General features: G+C 40.8%; 1 protein-coding gene across 4 annotated transcripts in view; it reads right to left on the reverse strand.

Annotated features, from left to right (window-relative positions):
• CREB5 (cAMP responsive element binding protein 5) overlaps positions 1–25,106 on the reverse strand; it is a 381,416-nt gene that overhangs the window by 225,612 nt on the left and 130,698 nt on the right. For all 4 annotated transcript variants that reach the window (XM_037027440.2, XM_073238663.1, XM_073238664.1 and 1 more), the window contains one exon: positions 8,589–8,761. In XM_037027440.2, coding sequence (XP_036883335.1) covers positions 8,589–8,761 — 173 coding nt within the window. The remainder of the gene's footprint in view (positions 1–8,588; positions 8,762–25,106) is intronic.

The raw sequence follows: 25,106 nt of genomic DNA on the forward strand, positions 1-25,106 counted from the left end.
ATTATGATTATTTGCTAGAAAATGTTTATGGTCTTTATGGACAAAAATAATAGATTGGAAGTCTGCTGTAAAGTCCTATGCATTTGGCTTGTGAATTACCACATCTGAACCAATACATTATGGGTAATTGGCTATTCAGGAAGTCGTTTTTGGCATTTCAAAGATGTTTGGGGCCATCTGTTCTCTGCAAAGATCTGCAACCCTATGAAAGCAACCCAAACACATTCCTGCATGTGTCTACCCAACACTCACAAGGGTCCTATCATTTTACAGACTTTACCGGCCTATTCACCAGCCAAAATGCACTTTGCCAAAGGGGGAAAAGCTATAAAACTCCAAATTCTTTTAAATATTTCTGGTACTATTTAAGGATGTTTATTACTCTACAGGAATTTTATGTTGATATTTACCAAAAGCAAAACATACTTGGCAAATATACATTACAGATAGCCTGCTAAATGTGAGTGTAACTATTTTATGGAATTTCTTCCACAATCCACACCAGACAAGCAGTGTTGTGATAGAGTGTTAGTCAGGATAAGGAAACAAACTTGTTTCTAAGAGCTAGAAAAGGGCACTTGTTAGACAATCTAGTTTCATTCTTTCTTTTTTATAAGATGAAAAAGTAGAGCCCAGAGGGTTCAAGGAATATGTTTAAAGATCCAGAACTTTAGAGCCAGAACCATCAGCCATAGCTTTCAATCACTAGTAATGGCTTTGCACTGCCTTATTGAAATAGGATTCCATCTGTATGTAATGGAAGCTTAATATCAAGGATTCCCTTTGTATCCAAAATTCAAAACCAAACTGTATATGTGTTATTCTCATCTAACCAATGATAAAATGTCCATAGAGTTTGTATAATCTTTAGCTAAATCCTCAGTAAAAAGAATATTAAAAAATGACAGTACATATAAAAATCCATTTGATATAATATTATTGAAAAATACATATGAGAGGACCTATTAAATCATTTATCTTTTAAATCCTATGAATACATAGAATATGCAATGGGTACCCTGGGCTATCTGTAAATACCTAAAACAGTCCTTTACTCCTAACTCAGAAAATACTTGTCAAATAGCTCAGACAAGTTATTTACACTTTATGAGACTTACAGCATTTAAGAACTTACCTTGTCAAGTAGTTTTCAAAATTAAACTTGTCATGAAAATCATTAGCTTTTTAGTGCTGGACAGGACTTTAAGGATTTTTTTGTAACACCTCCCCATTTTACAGGTGAGGAAACCAAAAGTAGGGGAAGTCAAGCTCACTTGGACCCATGGGACAGTACAATATTGTGGCCTGGCTTCTAGGTCTGGTTCTTGCCATTAGTGGTATGACCCGGCGCAAGCTGCATTATCTCTGAACCTCACTTATGCAACTGTAAAATGGGTATGTTCATTACAATATAACAGAACTAGAAAGTTGTTGTTATTCACCTAGCAGTTGAGCCTGGAAGTCGATTTTCTCTGGCTTCATACGTTAGGACCCTCCTCTGTCTGCACTGGCACCCTCTTCCCAAATATTCCTAAGCCCTTTTCTGTTTTCACCCACTGGGGTATGTGAACATGTCTTGGAGCTCAGACACTCTGTAGTTCCTACCCAACTCAGCTCCTGGAGGAAAGCAAACCAAAAGAGAAAAGAAATTGGAGACAGGAAAAAACTGAATAAGGATTTTGTTGCTGGAATTGACTTAACAATCAGCAGTTAATTTAACCTTTTCATATATAAATGAAGGAAATGAGATCTAGAGAAGTTGAAACCTTTTAAACAACAGAGCCTGGACCATCCTAAACCCATGACCTCTGAACCCATGGCCAATACTTCTCCAGGAATCCTTTCTGACCCAATACGGTTTGGCTCTGAGCAAGCTCTTGTTTTCCAGGTGTATCTTTTCAATATGCTGCACAAAAGAACAAGTGTCTCGGTTTACAATAGACACAGATCAAATGATCCTGGCCTATTTACTCTAGAAGCAAACCTTCATCTGTGTTTATCTGTTCTAAAAATAGGAATGGAAATACACAGAGAGACACATGGGAGCTTCTAGAACTATGTGAGCAGAGCTTCTGTTCATAGGATCCAGAAATGAAATCCTCCTCCAAGAGGAGGTCACAGGCAAAGTCACCTAACCATAGCAGGAATCAAAATTAGAGGACAGGGGTTTCCTGCAAACCAAGAAGCTGAATGTAGAGCAATCAAATGGTTGGAGAAAGGGCAATCACATACTGCGAGGACTTAAGTTTTCCTACAAATGAGGGAATTTGGCTCAGAGGTCTCCCTGGCACAGGCCCATTCTCCATCCATGTGCTCAAGACAGTCCCTGATCTCCCTTTCTTGAGGGCCAGGGAATTTCTGTGTATTTCTTCTGAAGGACTGAAGCAGTTGCTGGGAGCTCAGTGTGTGTACCTCTGCTCCTGACCACCCCGTGGGTGTGTGAAAACCCAGAAGCTCTGCACACCGAACTAGGTAGACTAATGCTTAGCCAACTCCTATGCGGAGGCGATTCTCCCAAGTGGTCAGATGTGCTCCTGTGTCTTCCTTCCGTGGCACTGGGATTACTGTGACAGGAGCACAGGCAGAGCGTGTGCTTTGGAGACCAATAGACCTGCATTCAAAACTCTGCTCATCTCATTGGCTGAATGATGTTGAACAAGTTACTTCTCTTCTTTGACAATAAAACTGGAATAAATAATGTGTAGTGCCCTGGGCTCTCAGAAAATTATAAGAAACAACATGTAAAGCTAGCTCAGTGCCTGGCACATAGTAGATGTTGGATAAATGTTAGCTTCCTTCCTTCTCTTCAGTGTCAGTCTGCTAATGAAGGGTTTTTCTAACAAAAAGCTTGAGCCATTGAAGAATCACTTCCCATCTTCTCTCCCAGGTAGACTAGCTGTTATGGACTGAATATTTGTGTCTCCTCTTGCCCCCAAACCCAAATGTTGCAGCCATAACCCCCATGGTATCAGGGGAGGAGGTCTTTGGAAGGCGATTAGGTTTAGATATAGTCATGACGGCTGCACTCCCATAACGGGATTAGCATCCTCGTTAGAAGAGGAGGAGACACCAGAGGGCAACCTTTCTCTCTCCATGAAGAAGAGGTCACGTGTGAGCACAGGGAGGTGGCAGCTGCCTGCAAGGCAGGAAAAGGGTCCTTCCCAGGGGCCGAATCTGCTGGCATCTGGCCCTTGGACTTCCCAGCCTCCAGAACTGTGAGAAATAAATGTCTGCTGTTCCAGCCACAGCCTCTTATTTTGTTGCAGTGGTCTGGACTAAGATACCAGCCTTGCTCTACTCCATATGAGGAGTGGAGACACTAAGACACATGAAGCTTGCCTCGGGAGACAGAGGCAAGAAGATTCAGAGACAAAAGCAGGGATGTATTTCTGCTTCTTGGAATATGCAGCCATGTGTTCTGGTGTTCTGGCTCTGCTGCCTTTGTCTGGCCACAACATCATGTGGTGTTACAACTTTTGAAAGTCGAGAAACCTTATATTTCCTCAAGTATCAGTATTAAATATTTTGTCCCACACATAAAACTCTGTGAGTGGAAGGCTGCTGGCCCCCTTGTCAGAGGTAATTTCTCAAGGCTATGCACAGGATTTAACGGGAGCCATATGGTTAAGTCCATCAACCCTCCCAGAAAGCATCCCCCTGAAAGACCCTTGTAAATGTTCTCAGGGCTGTGAAAGATCCAGCAACTTTCTAACAATAAAGCAATGTTCATAGCTGTGATATTCAGCAAAACACAAAGCAGGAAATAATGGCTTCTGGGCTTCAAGCTGCCCTGGCAAAGGGCTGCTGGTCAGTGACAGCCTGGGACCTGTTGACCTGCTGCTTCCAGCAGGAAGAAGACTGGCTTGGATGTCACTATCATTAGCCCAGGCTGGGCAGCAACAGCCTTAATCGTGCTCAGTGTGTTTTGGAGTGTTTAAGAAAACTCTTAGTAATAGATTTATACACGTATGCATTTGCAGGGCAAGCACATTCTTAAACTGTAAGCTGCTTTGCTATTTAAGTCTCCTTTACACTGTGCCTTTCTATGACAGTACCATTGACTGATTGCCCCTTACCCCTGCCCCTGGCCCTTTTATTTATTTTTTCAGAGCAACAGTTATACAAAAATCCTCAAGTTGATTAACATTCTCATCTCAACTGGCACCACAGATTGTAACACCAGTTCCTACAGCACAGCCAGGGACTCCCTAACAGAAAAGGGCATTGCTTTCACCACCAACAGAGTCTGAGATACAATAAGCTGCTCTTTTCATTTTATTATTGTTTTGTCCTTGGTCATATCTAGTGAGCTATACCTGATATTCTACATGACACTCAGGGTCAGGGATTACCCAGAGAAAAGAGAGGAAGAAGCACAGAAAGGGCATGTGGAGGCACAGTGTTTGATGAGGGTTGGCCCCCTTTTATTTTTACATAAAACAAGATTTGCTTCTGCAACATTTTATATAACTTTCTAGCTAAGTATTAGATCTCTACGTAGCCTATCTTTAGTCTTATGAGAATAGAGATTATGACCAAACAACTAATATAGCTACATATAATGGGCCAGGACTAAAATTGGTGTAAAATCAAGGAAGTGTTTCATATATTAATGGCTCCCTATATGCTGCTGTTGAAAATATTTTCAAGTTCCCTGATATCTTCCTAGGATATTTAACAATGGGCCACATGCTGTTAGTCCAGATAACAGCGTTGGTAGGAACATTTATATATTCTGATATTAGAGATGTAAGCAATTAAAACAAATAATTTCCCCCAATAATCTAACAAGCTTACATATTTGTCAAGGTCCCTATATAGAATTACATTCGTAGAACATGTGAATACAGGAAGAATATAAGAAGAAGTTTTGTGGACTATTTTGGCATTGCCTTCTATAAACTGTCAAAACTCTGTACTGATATCCATTCTTACAAAACTCCATACTCTGTATTATCTTCATTGCTCTCCTGAAGAATTAGTGAGCATGAATTATCTACTAACGTTTACTCCATAAAGAGAAATAGACTTCTTAGAAAAGCTGGGATCTATTAAGATTATAACCACCTACTCAACTGATTACTGGCTCCTACGAAAATGCCTCATGTGAGGAGAGACAAAGAGAAAGAGAATTTATGCTACCGCTACATGCTCATCCCCCATTTCCCCCAGGTATTGCTGACTTGATCCTGAATTAATGAACCTGTTCCATGATATCTAATAAAAATGACTGGAATAGAGATACTGCTTAGAGTCTGCCACATATTTGGTCCAAGGCTGAATGGATTTTATCGATATTTAACACATGCTTGCTTTCTGTGTCACTTGTCTCCCTCACAGCCCATGGCTCACTTTTTTTTCTTTTTTCATCTGGAAAACTTATCTCCTAAAACACTACCATTAATCAGCCAAAGATACTTTTCCTGCCCAGCACAGCGTCTGCCAGTGTGACTAAGGACAAGTAGTCACTAGTTTGGGGATGCCTCCCACACCCTCTGGAGCCATGTTTTTCTATCCTGCCTAACCACACGAGTGCAATGTGGGATATTTACACAGACCTCCAGTTCCTATTGGGGTAACAGTGCCTCTTTGACAGAACTGGGCTTAGGCATGGTAGGACATGATATGGGATGGAATGGAAGCTGCCCATGTTGTCTGTCTACCTACTTTTAACCTTATTTCTTTGGATTTTTGTATTTCCACCCATTTTGTGTTTTTTTTGGCTCCCTGCCTACTCAAAAAGTATGAAAATCAAATGCTCACATGGATGCATTCACTCTGTCCCCAAAACCTTACCTGAGAAAGAATGCTACTCCCATTTCACAGTCCTCCGTGTCAATCCCATTCCCAATACATTCAAGCCTCTCAGCTTAAATACAGCACGAAAGGAGGAGGCAGAAAGGAGAGCAGAAGTGGGCTGGCATCAGAAACCAAGCCCTGGTAAAGGGAAGGGAAGAGGAGAGTGGGATACAGGCGCCCCCACCCCACACAAGCACACCCACGGGCCCAGCAAAGAGCGCTGCATGGGCACAGGTGGTCACAGGCTCGCTGGCTGGGTGCATGCGGTGTCAGCCGCGCCTGAATGAGGACTTTCATTGCCATTTGCTGTTTTTGTTGGCCGGTCGCCATGGCAAACATTTGCAGGTGGCTTGGCCAGATTTTGACACTTAAATATTTGAGGTTGTGATAAAAATCAGAATATTACTACAATATGGTTCTGTGCAGCCTCAAAAAAAAAAACTATCTGCAATTTCAAATGCTCATTTAAAGACACAGTCTCCAGAGGGAACTCATGTTTTAAAATAAGTACTCATTTCCTCTTTGCAGAGAGAAATAAAAGAGCCAACCACCCCAAATGTTACCGCCTAGAGTTTCAAGATGGACCCACTGGTGAGAGGGGCTGGGTGGTTCCTTGCTGAGTCCCCACAGTCATCCGGGCAAGGGTTTGGATGGGTCACAGGGAGAAAATGGAAATGACAGGATGTGTGGCTGGAGTCAGCATGCTCAGCACAACAGGGAAGAATCGGAACAAAAGAAACAGCCTCCCTCCAGCTTGGCAATGAGACAGAGTACTAAAAGTGACAATTATCTCCTAGAACACACCAGGAGAGACATCCAACACCCCAGGATTGGGAATAAATGGGAAGATGGAGTGGTCGGGAGGTCACACGTACCAGAGAAACACCCCTACCCGCCCAGGCACAGTGACACAGCCTAGAAATATCACCAAACTGTACAAACCTGGGACAGCTGGATAAATTATTGACAGAGTCAAGAACCATCTTAAAATTTAGTGCTAACCCTTAAAAGATTGTTTCACAAAACCAGCATTGTATTAACAATGGTCAAATACTAAGGGCCTCCAAGAGGGTAGCTGGTGGAAGAAGGGAGGGGGTGTGGGGGGTGGGGGGCGGACAGGAGAACTCCAGGGAAGAAGGAATGTTGTAAAACTGCTAGTAAACTCTTGCACATTTTATGCTTTTACCTCTTGAAAGAAAAATAAAATAATTATAATTAGCTAGCCTAACTGAATTGTCTGCCCAAGGCCAAGTCACTAGAGTAAAGGAGTCCCTTGAGATTTAGATGCTGCCTTTAACAACCCATCCCACCCTCTTTAGTATATTATAGGTTTTTGCTTTAGATAGTGGCAACATTTGCTCCTATTGTCATTCAAGAAGAGAAGAAGTCTCTAACACACACTTGCTAATTTAGAGTTGGCTTCTTCAACAAAGCCAAGCATTCAAATGGCCAGATTAGTTTTCTGTTTTTTGAATGTCCCCATGGCAAAGTCACAAAATAGTCATTGCTCACAACTCTCATTTGTTCAGGTGGGTCTTCACATGTCACAACCCATCCAGTAAGGTGAGAAATGTGAGGAGACAAGGTACCCTTCTAAAGTATCTCAATAGGAATAAGCCAGTGTTGTCCCCAGTGCCCACTCTTGGTCTGGAATTCTTATAAGTATCACAAACAAGGGGGAAAGAGCACATTGACAAACTGTGGGAAAATTTCTAGGTTTTTTTTTTTTAAATCACCATAGCCAATATTCAACTAAATATTCAAAGTTAATTCTGATGCACATACCAAGCACAGTTAAGTTCCCTTACCTCCTTTAAACAGAGAATTCTGGAAACATAGAGCAAGAAGTTCTCAGCATCCAGCAATATAAATTTGTCAGAGCTCTTTGGCTTAAGCTTTTACCTCTTCTTCCTGAGAACCCAAGTATTCTTAAATTTTTATTTCCTCCTCTATTATTGTGAGGATGGAAATACACCATCCTCATCACAGAGGTAAGGAAGCTGGGCCAGAGACTGTGCATTTCTAAGAAGCTTCTGAGTAATGCCCAGCTGCTGGTCCTCTGACCACACTCAGGGTAGTAAGGGGCTCGAGCTACCTCATGATACTCAGGAGTGAGAGATTTTTCCATCCCATAACATGGAGTGTCTGGGATTTTGACAGGAGCTTCCTACTAATTTTTCTCAATGCCTCAGTATTGTCTTTTTTATGTAAATGAAAGGTAAGGGGCTTGCTTTTTCCTTTAGTCTACTGCATGTATGAGAATGGACCAATGCAAAGGGAGGCGGAGGTATTAACAAGGAAAAGAGGCAAGGAAGAATAATCAGAAGGAAGGAAGACTGTGGAAATATGCAGAAGACACAGGTAAAGGGCTCCAGAAGTCCAAGGAAAGGATGACTGTGTGTGGGAGGAGTCTGGGCTGGCGAACTTCCCTCTATCATCCTCAAGCCTGAGAGCTATGTCCTTTGTCCTGAGAACTGTGCTCTAGTCTCCATAACACTCATGGGGGGTTTCCCACAGTCATCTTAAAGTTCACAAATCTTGTTTGAGAACAATGACATGGAACAACTTGCTTTTGCTTGCAAAGTCCAAGACCAAACCTCTTCCACCGAAAGGAGACTCCCCTCCCCTTCTTCCATCAAAAGCATCACTCTGAGCGCTAGGCAGTATCACACCAGCCAGGAAAACCAGCTTCTGTCTCATCCAATCTGAGCACCAGAAACAAGGAGAAAGTCCACAACATTCTCTGAGCTCCAGCCAGGACCCGGAGACGACTGAGGAAGTCTCCTTACCCAATCTGGCGGTTGGTGGAAGGTGCCTGTGTGATGACAGAGCTGGACTGAGGCGACGGCATGGCTTGCTGAATCACAACGCTGGTGTCGTGGTTGGGCATCCGGGTGTTGCCAAGCTGGTGAGCCCCAGGCCCCGACATGGCCCCACCAACTGTGCTGTGCATCGAGATATTCTGCCCAGAGAAGACAGAGGGGGAAGACAGAATAAGTCAATGTTTCATTCTACTTTCAAGTTCTCAGAGGCCAAAATTGGGACTCTATAGTCATGTTAACTAAATACAGAGTTATGGCTTCTGGCAAGCCATGGATCCATTCATCTTATAAGTTACAGCTACAAGAAAATGAAAAATAACTATCCACCCTAAGAGTAAGGCACATATGAAAATACCTTGAAGTTCACTGATCACTCTGCCACCATGCTGATGTGAAGTTTACTCTCTCATGTGTGTATCCTCTCTGACTTGGTGTGATATATACTGCACTTGAAAATTATTTCTGTGGTAAGTGCACAATACTGTGATTTAGTGGAGAGTCACTCAGCATCCTGCTTTGAATGACAAGCACACTGGGATGTTTTTTCTTTTCCAGTCCTATAACAATGGACAACCACCAATTTTTTTTCCTCAGGAAATTACTACTTTTCCAAATCATAATCTGGGTATTCATGACCCAAGCTCAACAACAGGGAATGAGGATGGACAGCTGGAATAGATGACAGGGTGTCTGGGATCCAATGACGAGAGCGAGAGTTGCAACTTCTGCTCTATTTCCACAAAATCAATCTCTAACAATTTTATGGAATAATGGAATACGGAAGAATGATTGCTTATTCATTTACTTGTTCATTGCCTTTCTTATTCTTTACTTATTCATTCTACATTTCTCTAGAATATAGAATGTCTGTGTTTATAACTATCCCATAGTGCTTGGGGCAAAGTAGGCATTCAGTAAACACACACTGCATGAATATACTAGGAACAAATTAGATAACTGAGTCACTTAAGGCACCTGATACCATATATATATTTCTGATGACTTAAAGAAAGTTTTTTCTCTTTAAAATTCAAAAGGAAGGTTAAATATACAAGATAAAGCTGCCTTAAGAGACAGCTCTTCCTAGAAAGTCTCTGAAACAATAAGAGAAAATTCACTCTGGAGCAGAAGGGGGCGCATCAACATGGTAGAGTTGAGATGTGAGAAGTTCAGAACCTAGAAAAGAAAGAGAAAATGCAAGGCACAGCCGAGTGGGTAAACGGGCCTCTGTAAACAGCTAGGTGCAGCTATTCAGCCTGAAAGGGTAGTGAAATTTGAGAGGCCCACTGGACAGTGGGTAGTGGATGACAGGAAAGAAAAGTAGTGTCACTAGCAATTTACTAAAGGAAAATATATATCTGTCTGCACTTTAGGGTTAGCAAAGCTAAAAATGAATGTTACCCAGGAGAACGAGAAGTGGTTCTTTGAAGTTCTTCTGCAAAGAACAGGATTTCCTGCACTATGTGTTAAATGATGGTGATAACATATATGGTATTTGGGTGGTTGTGTCCATCACATTGCACCTTTCCCAGGTTTTTGATTTCTAAATCCTGACCACACAGTTTGTCAGAAATCCAGATGGAAACTGGGCACCTGGCTTAGACTGTGAGCTGACTGTGCTGTTGTGGGATCCCAAAGGCACGAACAGGCTTATATATACACACATGGTCCAAAGGCTCCTCTTATGTATTGGAAGGTTTTCTTAACATGAGAAAATATTGTGGTTGGTTAAAGTAAGAGGAAAGGAAATGGCGATTTGTATTGGGGTGGCAGTGCAGGAGCATGCTTGAGTTCTTTTTAGAGGATCTAGAGATGAAGAGAATCAAACAAAATAATAACAAAATTAAGTTAATGGTGTTATTTCTTCTTATAGTGAACCTTAAAAAACTTATTTCTCTGACTCTTATTAAGGTCTTGATGACGTAAACCATTTCAAGTATAATTTTTTCCATTGTTGGGATCCTCAAAGACACTCAAAATTTTTCATATTGCCTACTTTGTCAATAACAGATCTGAGGTACAGAAAAATTTCTGATGCTCTTTAGAATTTTTACTGTTGTGCTACCAATGGTTACCAAGAGAGCTGTATAATTTAATATTTTAAAAATATTATTTAAATTCACAAACAAGAATTTAAAATATATGGACCCTCTTAAGTTACCCTTGACACCTCTCTTCTATCACTCCCATGTAAGAATTCCTGAGCACTACAAATTCAACCTAAGCATCTTCATCTCTTTCTCTATTTCCATCTCTCCTTCCACCAATCTGTACCAAACCACTATCATCTCCTTTCCTGGACTAGGTAATGGTCTCCTAACTGGCTGTCACTCACTTTGGCTTTCCGTTTTCCACTTTTCCATATTACAGCCACAGTGATCTTTTCAAAAGCCAAAATTGATCATATCATGCATAATTCCCCTAACATGCCCCCTCTACCCCAAGCTTTTTGGGTGGCTTCCCACAGTTCAGAAGACACAGACATTGTTTTTTATGTGAACTCCAAGGCCTGTATGGGGCTCCTTCCTACCTCCCCAGCTTATCTCATGGCACTTCACTTTTCCTGTCTGTGATTCACTCCTCCTTGTTGGAATTTCGCTGCCCTCACACTGACCATGCTCCATGTCAGCACAGGCCTTTGGAATATAATATTTTCTGCTACATATGCTCTTGCCCCGACTCCATCTTCAAATCTCAGATTAAGTAAGCATCATGTAAAGAAGTTTTCCCTGATCTCTCCATTGATGGGCACCATCTCTTCTCCTTTGTAGTACTTTCTACAAGTTTACAGTTGTTTAAATTATTTGATTATATCTCTTTCTTTTTCTAGAATATAAGCACAACAAGACAAGGGACTAAATCTGACTTTGCTCCCCACTGTGTCTCCATTTCTTAGGTCACTACCTTGCATTTAGGGGATGCTCAATAAATAGTAAGTGAATGAGTAAGCAATAAGATGGCATTCTTAGAATTTTCAGTAAGATGAAATCTTATCTTTTGTTCCGTGGGCAACTTTGAGAATGTTAACTTCTTGTCTGTTAACCTTAAAATCTCAAAGTATGATCACAATAATAGTTTTATGTATTAAGGTAGTTGTTCGACTATGGGCTGGAGAAAGAGATAGGATCAGGATTAAGAAGAAAGCTGCAAATATAGTACATAAACTGGAAAGTAAAGTCTTTGAGAAAATACTAAATGAGCCCGTGGAGGAAGTACCAAGGGGTGAGCATCAAGTCTTTGAGTACTTTAGCTCAAATGATGGTGACAACCATTCTTTATCTCCACCACGAAAACCGAGAAAAACTGATTTGTGTTGCAGCACAAGGAAACTAGTTTGATTTCTTCAGAGTAAAGCATGTTAAGTGAGAGAAAGAAGCAGCTCTTCCTTCTAAAAGTTTAAGAATCTTCTCTGAGAATCATTAAAAAGAATAAAGATTATTTTGGAATATAACTGACCCTCATCAATATTTTTGAGACATCTCTCTGTCTCTGTGATCTCCACCAGAGATGGAAAAGGCTTCTGAAAGTTAAGGTTTAATACTTCAATAATCTCCTTCCTCCCCAACACATGAAATCAGCAAATCCTCTAGCCTCCTTCCTCCAGACCCAGAAAGTAATTTCAAAACATTTTAGAAAAATAAACAATTAGGCAAGCATTATCAATTCACATTAAGAAGAGATGATGTTTTTCTTTAAGCATTACATAGTAACTCAAACATGAAATTATTTTCTGGGTTCACATTTTCCCAATTATGAGTTCTAAACATATCTTCATTTATAAAAGAACAGCATTTTACCTCTGGATAAATTAAATATTCAATTCCAGAAACACAAAGAGTGACTATATCTTGCTGAGTTATTTTTGCTAGTAAAGGTGTGTTGATATGGAGTTGGTGAAACAATGTCACCAAACCAGTGGATGGATGTCAACATGCAGGGAAGGATCAGAGGTATTCCTTGAGGCTCAGTCTTTGGCATTTCCTTGATTAACATTTTTACCAATGGCTTGAATGAAGATATAAAAGTTATGCTTGTCAAATCTGCATTTGACACAATGTTGGGAGGCACATCTAATGTTCTGGATAGTAGAATCAGGTTTTACTTGAGCCAACTGTGTGATCTGGCCTCCAAAAATGTTAACAAATATCTAAGTTAGAGTAGGAGAAGTGCAAAGTCCAAATCAAGGGAAGGAGTAATTATGCCATTGTAGAGCATGTTGGACTGACCACAACTGGCCACCACATTTTAAGGGGGAAATTGACAAATAAGAGGGAATGAAAGCAGTGAAGGCATCCAAAATGCATTACAGGAAGTACAGTAGAAGAATCAGGGAATATTTAGTCTGAAGAAGAGAAGACTTAGAGGGTCATGATAATTGTTTTCAAATATTTGCAGGATTAGACATAGTCTATGTTGCTCGAGAGGGCATAATTTCAAAAAATGGGATCATGATGATAAAAACCATAATAACTACAATTTGAGTACCTGTTTTGAAATAGCCACTAGGTAGATGCTTTATAAACTGCATCTCTAATCCACACAATCACCCCACAATGTAAGCATTATTATCCTCATTTTTAATTGAGAAAAAGAGTAAAACTCCTCACGATAACTGATACTATGCTATTTCCCTCTGGCCACCCTATTCCTTTTGTACTGATGTTTTAAAAATACAAATTTGACCTATTGTTTAAAGACAAAATGATTTGCCTTATAAAGTCTTGAGCTTCCTGGCATCAGAGTCAAGCCTGGAGAGCTAGTGGCCATCTCTCAAGGCTGTCATCAAGAGAATTCTTGTATCAGGAAGGAGATGGCACAAGATGACCTCCAAAGTCTCCTCTGTTGCTAAGATTCTCTCACTTGTATGCATGGTTCATACTTTGGCTCAAATCTTGCAAATAATTAATAATGTGTGATAATATAGAAATTATACTGGTTTAGGATTTAGCAGATCTCTTCTAGTCCAGTCTCTCTTCTGCTCCTTGTAGCCATGTGACCTGGATAATTCATTCAACCTCCCTTGGCTTCGTAGCCTTGTTGCTAAAAGGAGGAATTGAACCACATGGCTCCATGACCTTTTCCAGCTCTGATATTCCACAGGTCTCTTTCTATGTTACATTTTATAAGACACTACATATCTAAATATACATTTTAGACTCTGATTCATGGACCTACAAACACTGATTTTTCTCCATAAACTGTAAGCTTTTGCAGAAATAAGCCTTCTGAAAATTATAGCTGTTTTTCCCACTCATGGATCTAACAAAAAGTTAACTTCTCAAACATCAAAGGTTGACAGCTCCACAGACAAATTATTCTCACCTAAATTATTCCCTCTTTGTTTCAAATTTCTCTGCATGGTCCTTTGACTTCTTCCCTTCACCTTGCTCTCTATTCATTGTTCTGAGACATAAAGGGGGTGAATGCGATGAGAACCAGGGGAATAATGAGTCTTGATTGCATACTCAGTGAGCTTGAAGTAGAGTGGTAATTGTCTTTCTGCATGCATGGGCTTGGAATACAATATGCAAAAAAACAACCTGACGATTATGAATATACGTCCATGTTCTTACAAATAACTATAATTTCAGGGTGTGGTAATGAAGGATGAAGGGAAGTGGACCACAAATGAAAGTGAAGGTGGAGCATACATGCAAAATGATGTTGATTCCCATAAGGTCCCAAAATGTTATCTTCAAATCTATATTCCGTCCAACTGCCAAGGTGTGGAGACTTTATGGGTTTCTCTATAAACAGTCAGGGTCATCCCGACACGCGTTTACAAGTAGAGTTGTGCAATCTTGGAATTGTCTGCATCTTAATGATGCCCAGGAAGTTATGTAGACTCTCAGAACTCCCAGATGTAAACATCCATGAACTGCATCCAAAAGATGTCTGAGACATTCATAGTATAACAAGGTTATATCCTTCTGGAAGAAAGTAAGCTCTCTGGAGGCATAGGAGGAATCCTAGAGGGTCTTGGCCCCTCCTTTCTGGTGCTCTTGTGAACTGGAATACCAGTATGGGTATTTTGAATCCTACTAAGTGGTGGGTTGTACCATAACAGAGGGGACAGTGAGTTATTAGAGGAAACATGATGGACTCGTGGGGGGACCAAAGGCCATGCAGGCTGCCTCTCTCCATAGCATTCTCCTTAGCATAGTCACATGGCAACATGGACAACATAAAACACCATCTCAGGCAACTTCTGCAGGAAGGGAAGGGAGAGAGAGCACAAGGCACTATGAAAACTCCAGCCCTGACATGCACACTTAAGTTCTGCATTTTCAGAGCTTGCTATTTATTCCTGGAGAATTCTATGAGGAACCATGGTACAGAAAGAAAACATGAGCACTGGAATTGGGGGTTCAAGTTCTCATCAGCTCTACATCATCTGTGCCATGTTACTAAGTTCTCTGAGCCATACTTTCTCCGCTTTTAAAATGGAGATAATCATTTAATGGACAGGACTAAAGTTAATGTTACTTTATCTCACATCATGAGATAACAGATGTTCCAGCATAGTGCATGACAGCAAATGTGTACTTCTTTCCTTTTAGTAAAGTTCAGAATGTGAAGCTTAGAGAGTAATGGTTCACTCTGGGTGGCTACTCCCCATGACTGATATTAACAGAATATTAATAATAGCTAACACTTAGGTAGTACTATCATATATCAGAAAACTCATTTAATCCTTATTATCAGTCTAGTCAGTAGGTATAGTTATTATCCCCATTCTACAGATGAGGAAACTGAAGGATGGAGCAGTTAAGTGACTTGCTCAAAGTCACATAACCAAAAAGTGGAGGAGTTCAGATCTAGTTAGTTTGGCTTCGGAGTCTAGACTTTTACCTACTAAGTTATACTGCCCCTGTAGTCTTGCTGCAAAAATATTTTCTAGTGGAAAGTGACATGGCAAAAAATAAAGTGTACCTGATATTCTTTCTATGGACATAAAAAGAAGTTATTAATTGAAGCTGGTATGTGATCCTGAGAATTACATCTGTCATACCACTAATTTGGATCAATGTCATCACCACCACCTTCATACCTAGACAAGCCTGGTAATACACCATTAATTCATTTCAAAGTGATTGATAGTGACCCTTGTCTTAAAGTCATGTTGCCTGCATCAGCACTTCCAGACTGGCTTATGTTGAACAGGGAAGGTTAAGATTAGGAAGGGAAAGCTATAGCCCAAAAAGTATTGAATACTTTCATCAAACTACCAAAACAAAAAATCCTTGCTCACTTACTCTTTGATGTTAGCTCACCCTCCTCAACTCAGGATAAAACTGAAAAAGAGATTATTTCTCTAGTGTTTGGATCAAATTCAACTTCCACAGCAACTTCCCTTGTGATGGGTAGAAAGGCAGCTTGCATCCCTGATGTGACCCTCAGTGACCTTAGACCACTCATCCACTTCCAAAAGAAGGCTGCACCCCTGAGCAGGGCTCTAGACTTGAGTCTGTAGGATTTAAAGCAGTAAAATCAATCTGACTGGTTTCATTCTTTTCTAATCCCAGACCTGTCATCCTTTCTAATGCTGGATTTGAGGCAATGGAGCCCTGAATTATCCCTGAAGCATTTTATAGCTATTCATTTAATACTGTAGTAAAATGCTCAAGACAATAAATGTCTTCTCAGGTGCCACCCCTGACTGTGAGAAACAGTTTTCAGGTGTCTCTCAAAGATCCTGTTCCTTCCTGTTCAGATTTTCAGTGTCTTTGACTGTCCATGTCTCTGCTCTCATCTCCAGATTTATTGTCTTGGTTGCTTCTGCTAAATATAATCATATGGGTTAAAAAGGAGGCAATGGCATTACTTCATTCAGTTTTCTAGAATTTTGGTGGAGTATTGTCTGTGGTTAATGTATCTACACATAGCCTAGAAGTTAGAAAGTAGTCTAACACCACTGAAAAAAATACTATACTCACGGCTCTCTGGTAAGGGTCCTCATTTCTCAAGAATCTTTCTCCAGAAAGCTGTACATTCGATCATGGCACTGGCCTACTTAAACACTTCTGCTGGCCACACATCTTATCTATGGCTTCATGTTGACTTGAGCATTTTACAATCTGGTCCCAATCAATCTTTCCCATATCACCTCCTGGCAACCCTTCCTCCCCAACCACACACACACATAGACCTCAATGCTTCTTCACTATTCCACATCATTTCATGCCTCCTTTTCATATTTGCACATAATATTCATCTTTGCAGTCAATTCATTCTTCAAGATCCAGGTCCAGTGTCTTTTGTGGTCTGAGAAGTTGGTTGGTAGAATTTCAATCTTTTTGAATTTACTGAGGCTCTTTTTGTGGCCTAGTATGTGGTCTATTCTGGAAAATGTTTCATGTGCACGTGAGAAGAAAGTGTATCCTGCTGCTTTAGGGTGTAGAGTTCTGTAGACGTCTATTAGGTCCATCTGTTCTAGTGTGTTGCTCAGTGCCTCTGTGTCCTTACTTATTCTCTGTGTGGTGGATCTGTTCTTTGAAGTGAGTGGTGCATTGAAGTCTCCTAGAGCAAATTCATTGCATTCTATTTCCTCCTTTAATTCTGTTGGTATTTCTTTCACACATGTTGGTGCTCCTGTATTGGGTGCATATATACTTATAATGGTTATATCCTCTTGTTGAACTGACCCCTTTATCATTATGTAATGTCCTTCTTTATCTCTTGTTACTTTCTGTTTTGAAGTCTATTTTGTCTGATACAAGTACTGGGACACCTGCTTTTTTCTCCCTGTTGTTTGCATGAAATATCTTTTTCCATCCCTTGACTTTTAGTCTGTGTGTGTCTTTGGGTTTGAGGTGAGTCTCTTGTAAGCAGCATATAGATAGGTCTTGCTTTTTTATCCATTCTATTACTCTGTGTCTTTTGATTGGTGCATTCAGACCATTTACATTTAGGGTGATTATTGAAAGATATGTACTTATTGCCACTGCAGGCTTTAGATTTGTGGTTACCAAAGGTTCAAGGGTAGCTTCTTTACTATCTATTCATCTAGCTTAACTCACTTATTAAACTATTATAAACACAGTCTGATGATTCTTTATTTCTCTCCCTTCTAATTTCTCCTCCTCCATTCTTTATATGTTAGGTGTTTTAATCTGTATTCTTTTATGTTTCCTTTGACTGCTTTTGTGCATAGTTGATTTTATTTTTTGCCTTTAGTTAGTATTTGGTTGGTCTGCTTTCTTTGGTGTGGTTTTATTTTCTCTGCGGATGTCTATTTAGCCTTAGGAGTGCTTCCATCCAGAGCAGTCCCTTTAAAATATCCAGTAGAGGTGGTTTGTAGGAGCAAATTCCCTCAACTTTTGCTTGTCTGGGAATTGTTTAATCCCTCCTTCATATTTAAATGATAATCGTGATGGATACAATATTCTTGGTTCAAGGCCCTTCTGTTTCATTACATTAAATATATCATGCCATTCTCTTCTGGCCTGTAAGGTTTCTGTTGAGAAATCTGATGATAGCCTGATTGGTTTTCCTTTGTAGGTGACCTTTTTTCTCTCTCTGGCTGCCTTTAATACTCTGTCTTTGTCTTTGATCTTTGCCATTTTAATTATTATATGTCTTGGTGTTGTCCTCCTTGGGTCCCTTGTGTTGGGAGATCTGTGTGCTTCCATGGTCTGAGAGACTATTTCCTTTCGCAGTTTGTGGAAGTTTTCAGCAATTATTTCTTCAAAGGCACTTTCTATCCCTTTCTCTCTCTCTTCTTCTTCTGGTAACCCTATAATGTGAATATTGTTCCATTTGGATTGGTCACACAGTTCTCTTAATATTCTTTCATTCCTGGAGATCCTTTTATCTCTTTCTGCCTCAGCTTCTCTGTATTCCTGTTCTCTGATTTCTATTCTATTAATGGTCTCTTGCACTTCATCCAGTCTACTCTTATGTCCTTCCAGAGATTGTTTTATTTCTGTATTCTCCCTCCCAACTTGATCCTTTAGCTCTTGCATATTTCTCTGCAGGTCCATCAACATGGTTATGACCTTTATTTTGAATTTTTTTTCAGGAAGATTGGTTAAATCTATCTCCCCGGGGCCTCTCTCAGGGGTTGTCTGGGTGATTCTGGACTGGACCAAATTCTTCTGACTTTTCATGGTGATAGAGATAGTCACAGGCAGGTGGCGCATGTGTCAGCTGGGAGAACAAAGTCCCTTCCTGCTTGCTGGTCACCCTGCTCTTCTCCGCTGCTTGTGCCAGTTATCTGCACACTGGGAGCACCCCTCAGGGCAGCCCAGAGCCCTGTGGGGAGAGGCAGACACACCAGGTGTTCTCTCCTGCGAGAACGGCATCCCTTCATGCCCTGCCCTGGCCAGCTGTGTGCCGGCAGCAGCCCAAGGTCTGGCCCAGGCAGCTGTGTGCTGGGAGGAGGCTCTGAGTGGCTGCTGTGGGCACAGCCGCTCCCAGGCTGCTCTGCCAGGGATGCACAGGATGGGGAATGAATGGCAGGCTGTTTATCACTGTGAGGGGCTTCAGGGCTGCATTGCCACCCAGGGGGCTGGGGCACCTGGAGTTCCCTGGGATTCCCAGCTGCTGGGCTGAGTGTGCCGGGATGATTCCGTCCATCTGTGAGGCCCCTGTCCCTTTAAGAGTATCAAAAAGCACTCATTTTTCTTTTGTCCCGGGGGAGCTGACTGTGGGGACCCACTCACAGATTTTACTTTTCCATTTCCCTAGTATCCAGCATACCGTGCAATGTGTGTCTGCGCTCCCGGTGCAGATTACTAGGGCTGGTTATTTAGCAGTCCTGCACTTCCACTCCCTCCCTGCTCCAACTCCTCTCCTCCCACCAGGGAGCTGGGGTGGGGGGAGTACTCAGGTCCCGCTGGGCCATGGCTTGTATCTTACCCCCTTCATGAGATGCTGAGTTCTCACAGGTGTAGATGTAGCCTGGCTGTTGTACTGTATCCTCTGGTCTCTCTGTTAGGCATAGTTTTATTTGTTGTATTTTCAAAAGTATATATGGTTTTGGGAGGAGATTTCCGCTGCCCTACTCATGCCACCATCTTCCAAGATGTGTCTAAACTCACAATTATTGAAAAAGCAGTCATCCCATAACTCTCTCACAAACTGGCAGCAGAAGAACAGAGCCGTTTACTTATTTTTAAGGTCAGTCTTCCCCTTCTAGCTATGAACACTTTGACAACAAGAGCAGGGGGTGATTTTGTATCATTGTCATCAGGGCCTAATACAACATCTGTCACATATATGTTTCCTGAGTGAATATATAGTAATTGTAACTAGTGCTGTGGGAAGAGAAAAAAAAAAGTAAGCACTCTCCTAAAAGGCCTGCAGTTAAGCAGGAATATGGAAAATTAGGGAGAGAAGGGTATGAAAACCAAACTAATCTGAACAATACCTTGACATACACACCCAGCAGAAACAGGGGGAGACACATCCTCTGAGTGGGTCAGACCACGGCCTGAAGCAAAGGGCTAGTCCGCAGGTTTGTGTTTTCATCCAAGCTCCACACTGAGCGCTTGATCTTGCTTAACTTCTTCAGCCTGTTGATTTTGCCTTCATGATTCTCACATCTGTCTTTTCTTTACCATCCCACAAACTCCAGAGATTTCTCACCTCCTGTCCTGATCACACAGTAGCCTCCTACTGTTCTCCTGGCTTCCAATCCTTATGCTTCCTCCCAGCTCACTCCAGACCCCACTGTCCATTTAATTGGTATAAATCAGCATTTTCCTAAAGCCACTCCTCAACTCTAAAACCTTCCAGAGCTCTCTACTGCTTATAATACTAAATCCCACTCTTAACTTTGCCCTCAGGGACTTATATATCCAGCCCCAGCTCACCCTCTTCCCTGGGCCAACTCTCAGCTGCAGCCACACTTCTCAATTCACTACACAACTGATGAGTTCAAATTCTCACTTTCACATATTTGCAGGTCCATTTCCCAGGCCTGGAATTTCCTCTCTTCTTTTCTGCCTAGCTAAATCCTATCCTCTGGGCAATAAATTTGTTGACTGATGGATGACATTTTCTCAAGTACAAAATGGGATAGAATGACCTTGCATCCTTTGAACTATAAAGTTAAGTTACAGTAATGGCTTGATAAGAGCTATAATAACATATGTATTATCCTACCATCCCTGCTGTTCTTTCCTCTGGCATCTCCTCATTCTTGGAAAGACTACCTTTCTCTCTTTATTCAGGTTCATCCTAAGTAACAGCTTCTCAATGTCACCTCCCTACTAAAGATATCCCCCATTATTTTCCACCACAGCACCCCAGTCCTTTCCTTTACAGCACATGCCATGATGTGCAATTGTCATCATTATTATTTTCAGTTCATGATATTATATATATTATAATATTATATATTATATATAATATATATAACATATTATATATTATTATATAATATATATATATTATATATGTTATAAATTCCCTAGAAGGAAGGGACAGTGCCTGTTTTGTTTTCTATCACTAGTGCCAAGCTCAGTGGCTAAAGAACTAGACAATCAAAGATTGAATAAATGAATTATGATTTCTGAGGTGATGATACAGGAATAAAGAGCAATCAATTTAAACTTTACTTTGTCTAAGTCAGACACACAGTCATCTTCAGCCTGAGATATAAAGAGATAACATTTGCTGGTTCAAGTCCTCATAAGTCATGTCAACAGACAGAGACCAGAGCACAGCTCAGCAGTCTCCTCAAATTGCCATGTGTTTGGCTATCTCAAACCACTAGTGGAAGTGAGGCAAGATGAGCCTTCCTAAGCAACTGGAAGACAGACAAGAAAGGCTGAAGCAAGGAACTGGAGTCCTGAGGCTTGTATGAGGACAGGAAGTGGATGGCACCAAAGGCACCACCAGGCTTGGACTTCTGTGTAACATGGGGAGGAAGAAGGTCTTTAATATAATGAAAGGGGTGACGAACATACAGGGAAAGGCTGGGAAGTCACACTGAGAACCTGGCATAGCCATGCAAGAGGCAAATGGCCCATTCCAGAATCAGTAAACAAATTTCTCTCCCTTCCTTACTAGAAAATGTAAAATTACTAAAAATAAGAGTGCATATAAAACTACCACAGGGATGGTAAGGGCTTATTTCTTTAGCATTTCAAAGAGAATCAAATACTTACTTAATGACCAGAAATACAAACACAGCACTCTCTTGAAAACTGCTAATGATATACTGCAGCTCTGAGAAGAGACTCTCCTTTGCCTTTCCCTTTCCCAAGCCCCCGTTCTGCAGCTCCTCTCTTGCTGGCCAAAAGAGCTAGAGGGTAGGGCTGGCCCACTAAGATGAATTGGCTTGAAAACTCCCTTGTCTGGAGCATTGGTTGGGTATCTGCATTCCTGAATATTTGGCAATATTACACTCTTAACATAGACAAGAAATGTGATCTTCAGTGGGAAGGAAAATGTGCTACATGAGAGACTTCCTCCTACAAAACAAGAGAGAACTAGAGTGCTTGCCCTTCATTTCACTTCTGGTGGAACCTGTCAGGTGGCTCACTGTGAATGGCCTTGCTTTGTAAATTGTTTAGTACTTCACAAAGATAAGTTACTGCTATGCTGTTCTAATGATCGATATTACCTAAGCAGGACATTCTGTCTGGGGAAGTGGCTGTTTTATTGGAGTGCAAGTACCCTTGGACTGCCTGTGCTTCCAAGCAAACTGAATCAGAACTACCAGGGTTTGTTACATCTCATAGGCAAAACCAAACAGCATAATGCAGCAGAAGAAATTAATGAGGGACTTAGTCTGTCTTATTTGATGAAATCCATCATCCCAAAATGGAGAAAAAACTAGTATTTTACTTTATCTCTCCAGATATTTTCTCTACACATACACACACACACACACACACACATGCACATTATAATATATATACATATAATATATATGTGCATTATGATACACAAAGGATCCAAGACCACAAACCCCAGTTTGAGACCTAGCACTCCACCCTACCTAACATGTCTAAAAAAAAATGTATCTGTATCTTTATTTCTTTTCTCTCGAATTTAAACCATCTAAGAGCAGGACTGTCATTAACTGAACTTGTTCTGCATTTAACTGTGTACTTAATAAATCATGACTGGACTGATAAAAACAATAGAAGGCAGAGCTAAGATGTGCCCATCCCATGGTGTGCCCAAGTAACCCAGCTCCACCCTACAAAGATGAGCTGGGGCAAGCATGGCTCCTCTGAACCCAGTACACACCTTCAAAACAAGGTCCCACTTTTAGGCCACAGCTTCCGATTTGTCTACATTCCTCCTGGTGAAACAATCAGGCTTGGAATAAGAACTCTTTTATATGTGGGAGTCACAGAAGTAGGAATTTGGCACCTGGTGACTAGGCACCATAGAGCCATTACAGTGCTGAGCTCAATTCTCCTTTCTGCCAAAGTTACTGGATGACAGGAAAGTGAGTACATTTAGAAACTACATTTTTTCTACCCTTGACAGTCAGGATTTATGGGCTGGCTTGCCAATGAAATATTTCTATTGAGATGATCTCCCCCAGTAACCTCTCACTTTTGTATTAGAACACCAAGGCTATAGGTCCTTGCTCTTCAGCAACTTGAACATCCTGTAATTTTCCATCTTGAGTTCATTTTCATCCTATTTGTGCTCTACTAACAACTTCAAGGTGGAATAAATGCACTGATTACTTGATAGACTAAGAAAGAATATTTCTAAACTTAAAATAAAGATAAGATGAGATCTCAGAGAAGTCAAGGACCCATATAAGAACAACACCCCTATTGCTGGAGCTTTTGGAATGTCCTCGGATAAAAGGCCTGACATCTTTCCCTTTGTGTTGATGTTCTTGCCCTGAAGCTGATTGTTTATTTTTGCTCCACAGATAAGTTTGGTTTTTTGTTTTGTTTTGTTGTTTTAAATATTTGAATGTTGTCTGTTTACATTTAAAGAAAGCCATTTGCAGACCTATGTATAAAGAAATGTTTTTCAGATGACTTTTTCACACTTATAATTTCACACCTATAATTACTAATCACTTTATGAAATTGTTTTAAGCCCCTATCAATGAATGTAGAAATTTAAATCTGTGATTAAAAGTCCAATAGAATCTCAACATGAAAAGCCATTTTAAATGTCTACAACCATTCAGAAAAAGCATGTTCAGGGTAAAAAATGAAGCAGAAGTATTTGAATTTCTTGTTATTATCTTCACTCGGTTCGGCATCTTTGCCTGCAAGTTAGTTCTACAATTATATAAAATACTGATTTCTCTGAGTAGCTAACTAACTCTTCACTCCTTTTTTAATGAAAAGAGAATGTTTAGGCATAAAATCCAAGCTCCTGTCTGCTGGCACAGAAAGAACCAGTCCGCAAAGCCTCAGGGCCCTCACGAATGCCTTGTCTTGTATATTGCTCCATTATTCTAGCGTTCTTTCACACTTCCACCTTTGATAGAGGGTAGCCTCGAATGTCTGAAGAAGTGCTGATAAGGTTAAAATGCACCTCTTTCCCTTTCCTCTCCTTCACTTACTGGGATTACTTGGTCAGGAATGCTTCTTGTTGATCTTTTTAGTGCTGCTCCAGTGGCAGCAGAGGGAAAGACCTATGTGATCCGTAGTTTATATCTTTGTGTAGAGGGAATCCAGAGAACCTAACTTTCTAGCACATGGTGAGCACATCTGCGGAAGCTTTATTCACATACACGCACATGCACACAAACTGCTGCTTACTCTTTAAGACACTCTAGTACACTGAACCCTTGTAGTAGCTGAACAAAATCCAAGTGGAGGACAAGGAGTGGTAGGGGAAACCCGTAGCTAGTGGTGGAGGGAGAAGGGTGAAGTGCTTATAATCTTTTATCTTAATTTTGTGACATGATCCAATTATACCTATTAGTGCTTTCTAATTACTAGCAGAGATGAATGAGAGATTCCCCTTGTATTCAAGCCTCTCCTCTTCAGCTCACTTCCCTCCTCAGCTCACTCATGTGAACATTCTAGATTCATATACAGACCATACCTAGAGTTTGTGGTATGTTCAACTAAATAAAGAGTTACTTTAAAAACTGGGAAAGTCCTTTCAGGCTTCAATAAGAGGCTGTGGCTACAGGCTGACTTTGTGAATGGCAGATGGGGATGGAAAGGCACCCTGTCCTGCCCCAAGGCACAATGTTTGTAACTAAAGAGATGTTGCCAGCAGTTATAACACCATTAACATGCAGGAGTTAGCTGTTAGGCTTTGATGGTAACTTAGGAACATGAAGAGGAACAAAGGAAAAGCAGATCCACAGAAATTAAATACAGCTGACCCTTGAACAACATGGTGGTTAGACTGGCAACCCCCTATGCAGTAGAAAAACTGTATATAACTTTTGACTCCCCCAAAACGTAACTACCAATAACCTACTGTTGACTAGAAGCCATATCAGTAGCGAAAACAGCCAATTAACACATATTTTATTTGTTACATGTATTACATAGTGTATTCTTACAATAAAGTAAGCTAGAGGAAATGTTT

This window comes from Manis javanica, chromosome 6 (assembly GCF_040802235.1).
Source record: "Manis javanica isolate MJ-LG chromosome 6, MJ_LKY, whole genome shotgun sequence".
Taxonomy (NCBI): Eukaryota; Metazoa; Chordata; class Mammalia; order Pholidota; family Manidae; genus Manis; species Manis javanica.